The 4,165-nt window shown below is 37.0% G+C and overlaps 1 protein-coding gene across 1 annotated transcript; it reads left to right on the top strand.

Annotated features, from left to right (window-relative positions):
* The first annotated feature begins 573 nt into the window (after nucleotides 1-573).
* Nucleotides 574-4,165, top strand: LOC137725024 (purple acid phosphatase-like). The gene is made up of 8 exons (XM_088694853.1): nucleotides 574-962; nucleotides 1,194-1,391; nucleotides 1,548-1,659; nucleotides 1,991-2,220; nucleotides 2,428-2,566; nucleotides 3,009-3,229; nucleotides 3,543-3,664; nucleotides 3,770-4,165. Exons 1-8 carry the CDS (start codon nucleotides 768-770, stop codon nucleotides 3,963-3,965), a joined length of 1,413 nt encoding a protein of 470 aa, XP_088550979.1. The 5' UTR covers nucleotides 574-767; the 3' UTR covers nucleotides 3,966-4,165.

Genomic DNA, 4,165 nt, shown 5'->3' with positions numbered 1-4,165 from the left:
TCCAATGTGTATTAGTGACGTTTTTTCTTAGAATGATTGTTCTACACTCATGGCACAAGTGCATGGTTTAATTGTCAACTTTGGTATGAGATGTAATAACGTATAGTATGCATGACCTAGTGTTCAGATCTACCGATTTAATTCCTGGGCCCTTTAGTCAACATCCAACAATTATATTCTACAATGAGTAATGTTATTCATATCATATTTTTGTACTACATTTTCATACCATCTTAGATGACATTTGATGTGGACAGCCACATCATTTGAATTAATCATTTTTAAATTTAGTTCATTATTTAATAAACTAATAATTAAGAAAAACTAATTAATTAAATGATGATTGTGGTATACAAAAAGTCTTTCTCCTTCTTCTCTTCTTTTTTGGGTTTTGCAAATTTTTCAAATGATGTGGTTGTCTAGATCAGATACCACCTAAATTGGTATAGAAACATAGTATAAAAGTATGATATAAATAACATTACTCTTCTACTATTTCCATCGTATGAACGGTAGTGTGTACACGACTCTACCTGTCCAGATTATTTTGTGTACTTGTTCAACAATGAAAAAGACCTCGTCTGTGAAGTCAAAGCACATAGTATTTTATCTTTGTTTTTTACCTCCTCTCTTTTCTCTCTCCGGATTCTCACCAGTCAACATTTTATTTCCCCCAAAAATTGCTTTTCCATAAATTCCCGGAGCAACACGCATTTGCTAAATAGGGTACATGTGGGGTTTAAAGGTCCTCTGCTAATCTGAGCAAGATGGGTGTGCTGGATTTAGCTTCTTCAAGGGCAGCAGCAGCCACTGTTGTAGTGCTGGGTTTGGTCTTGAGCTTTGGAGTGGTGTGCAATGGAGGCAAAACAAGTAGTTTTGTGAGGAAAGTTGAGAAGACTGTGGGCATGCCTCTTGACAGTGATGTCTTCAAAGTCCCTCCTGGCTATAATGCACCGCAACAAGTATGATCTCTCTCTCTCTCCCTCTCTCTCTCCCTCTCTAGAATTATGAGGCTTTTAGTCAATGGTAGCTCAGTTTAGAATACCTGCCATGGAAGAGCTTTGCTAAATTTAGTTATTTCTTTATGCCTTTCTTGTTTAATTTGTGTCTTTCGTTAATTTATACATTGTTTATGTACTTGGACTTACTAAACTTTAAGTAGTTGTATGAAACGTGTGCCCATTTGACTTAAGGTTCATATAACACAAGGAGACCAACTGGGAAAGGCAGTGATCGTTTCATGGGTTACTGTGGATGAACCCGGTTCCAGTAGTGTGCTTTACTGGAGTGCAAACAGCAAGAAAAAGAAGGCCGAGGGCAAAATTACAACCTATAAATTCTACAATTACACTTCCGGTTACATTCACCACACCACTGTCAGAAATTTAATGGTAAGTTTTGATATGCCCTGAGGTTTCTTTTTACTTCAAATTTAATATGATGTGGACTCTATGTAAGATATACTCGGGTTTCGGAATTTGCCGATTGAATTGATAAGTATAACTTGCAACTTGTATTATGATCTGATGATATATATTCTTGTGCAGTTCAATACCAAATACTACTATGTGGTTGGAATTGGCCATACCGAGCGGCAGTTCTGGTTTATAACTCCTCCTGAAGTTGGTCCGGACGCCTCTTACACATTTGGACTCATAGGTGAGTGTTTCGTATCAGAAGAGGATGCATCATAAAGTGACGTAGCTACTTAGATTTGGTTCAGATTTTGGAAGTGGGATTGAAAGAAAATTGTATGCTATTGACTAGTTAGGGGTTGTTGCAATGAGCCACCATACACCTCGAAAGATGGAAAACCAAATTATAATTCTTTATATTATAAAACTTGTACTCCTGTTTATGTGCAACTTCGTAAATTGAAAGAGAGTGCCTTAACTTGGGAACTGAATAATGACGAGGCTCAACGGTCAGTGTTTCGTGATGTAAATTGCTGGGCTCTGGTCTATTTGCTTATATCTAATATCATTTGCAGGGGATCTGGGACAGAGCTACGATTCAAATAAGACGCTTACTCATTACGAGTTAAACCCGCAGAAAGGACAAGCAGTATTGTTTGTTGGGGACCTCTCTTATGCAGATACCTACCCAAATCAGGACAATGTCAGGTGGGATACTTGGGGAAGATTCGTCGAGAGAAGTGTTGCTTATCAACCTTGGATATGGACTGCAGGAAACCATGAAATCCATTTTGCCCCAGAAATCGTAAGCCTCTCATAACTCATTAGGTTTCTCTGGAAATTGATTTTATTATTTGTCATTTCTTGCGCTTAGATAAGATCATCTGTTTTTGCAAGTTTGTTATTTAGTGTATTAATCCTTTGCTGCTCATGTTGTTTATAAATTATACAAGTCCCAAAAATAGTCATCATGTGAAGTATTTTCTAAAGATGATTGGCACTGTTGTTGCAGGGTGAAACCAAACCTTTTAAGCCTTACAGTCACCGGTATCATGTCCCCTATAAAGCATCTGGGAGTACTTCCCCCTTTTGGTATTCGATCAAGAGAGCTTCGGCATACATCATAGTCTTGTCTTCTTATTCGGCATATGGTAAGAATGGGCATACACAACACACACATAGGTTTTTCTCTTAATATATTTAAAAGACACTGCACGTATGTAGCAGAAAAATGAAAAGCTTGAAATGTTAGCTGTATAGTTTTTATAATTGTCGTAATGAGATAAATGGATGAATTCATATGACTCCTCTTTTGCACCATGTTTTATGTCCCGTAAATCAAGGTTAATTCATCTCTAAAAAGGACACCACGTAAATCGTTTTGAATATCAGTGCTGTTGTTCAAATTTGCAAATATAACCTAGTGATAAATTGTAGTGACTCACTGTATTTTAAACGATAGAATTATGCTTCCAAAACCATCTGTTACACTAAGTAGATGATCTCCAGAGAGCTAGTGAGGCGATCTGTATGAAGTTTGTTAAATTGAGTTCTAGAACAATTTCATTTAACACATCATTCTCTTATTTTGAGGTAAATACACCCCTCAGTACAGATGGCTCGGGGAGGAACTACCGAAGGTTAATAGGAGTGAAACACCATGGTTGATTGTTTTAATGCATTCTCCATGGTATAACAGCTACAACTATCACTATATGGAAGGAGAAACCATGAGAGTGATGTATGAGCCATGGTTTGTGACGTACAAAGTTGACGTGGTATTTGCTGGTCATGTCCATGCGTATGAACGATCTGTAAGTTCTTGATATACATGTCTGTATTAACGAGTTTAGTTTCTCAATTACTTGACGTGGTGATATCTGCATAGAGCTGGACATTATATCTAAAACATTTGTCTCTACTCTCTATTTTTAGTTTGTACAACGAAGTTTTAAATTCAACATCAGCTTTATCAAACATTTTAATCTTTCGATAAAATATAGGAAATCCATTTAATGACAAGTATACTGCAGAAATTTGTGTCTCTAATACAACCTTCTTCTAACCTCCGTGCACAGTAATGATTCAATAAGTCAGTACTTGATAAGTGATTTCTGTACAACACAGGAACGTGTATCCAATGTTGCATACAACATCGTAAATGGCATTTGCAAACCTGTGAAAGATCAATATGCACCAGTGTACATTACGATTGGTGATGGAGGAAATCTTGAAGGCTTAGCGACAAAGTAAGTATATCAGTATGCTTGATATATTGGTGTTGCATGACAATCGTCCTTCTATTTGTTAACACTGCATGCTTAATCTGTGAACTTTTTCTTTTCGTGTTGCAGTATGACAGAACCACAGCCAGATTACTCAGCTTATAGAGAGGCCAGTTTTGGTCATGCTACTTTCGACATCAAGAATCGAACGCATGCCTACTATAGTTGGCACCGTAATCAAGATGGATATGCGGTAAAAGCGGATTCTATGTGGTTTTTCAATAGATTCTATCAGCCTGTAGATGATTCCACAAGTGCTGAATAATAACAGAGAAGCAAATAAACGTTCTCTTATTGTTATTTTGAATAAATTCCGAAATGTAGAAGTTGCAAGATGTTCCAGTTTGTAAGCCACATCACCTACTCGGTTGAGAACCTTATAGGGACCTTAGAACCTGGGTAACAGTTTATGATAACTATGTGTAGCCAAGGATTGGAGTTGATAAGGAATAAGTTTCAGATAAA

The sequence above is a fragment of the Pyrus communis genome, chromosome 5 (assembly GCF_041283825.1).
Source record: "Pyrus communis isolate YQ-2024b chromosome 5, ASM4128382v1, whole genome shotgun sequence".
Taxonomy (NCBI): domain Eukaryota; kingdom Viridiplantae; phylum Streptophyta; class Magnoliopsida; order Rosales; family Rosaceae; genus Pyrus; species Pyrus communis.
This window is presented reverse-complemented; position numbering and strand designations above follow the sequence as displayed.

What these genes read in the sequence shown, in the direction of transcription:
- LOC137725024 (XM_088694853.1), top strand. Translation starts at nt 768, where the DNA reads ATGGGTGTGCTGGATTTAGCTTCTTCAAGGGCAGCAGCAGCCACTGTT. An exon ending in CCACTGTCAGAAATTTAATG is followed by an intron (nt 1,392 to 1,547) that starts GTAAGTTTTGAT and finishes ATTCTTGTGCAG; the next exon opens with TTCAATACCAAATACTACTA. An exon ending in TCCATGCGTATGAACGATCT is followed by an intron (nt 3,230 to 3,542) that starts GTAAGTTCTTGA and finishes TGTACAACACAG; the next exon opens with GAACGTGTATCCAATGTTGC.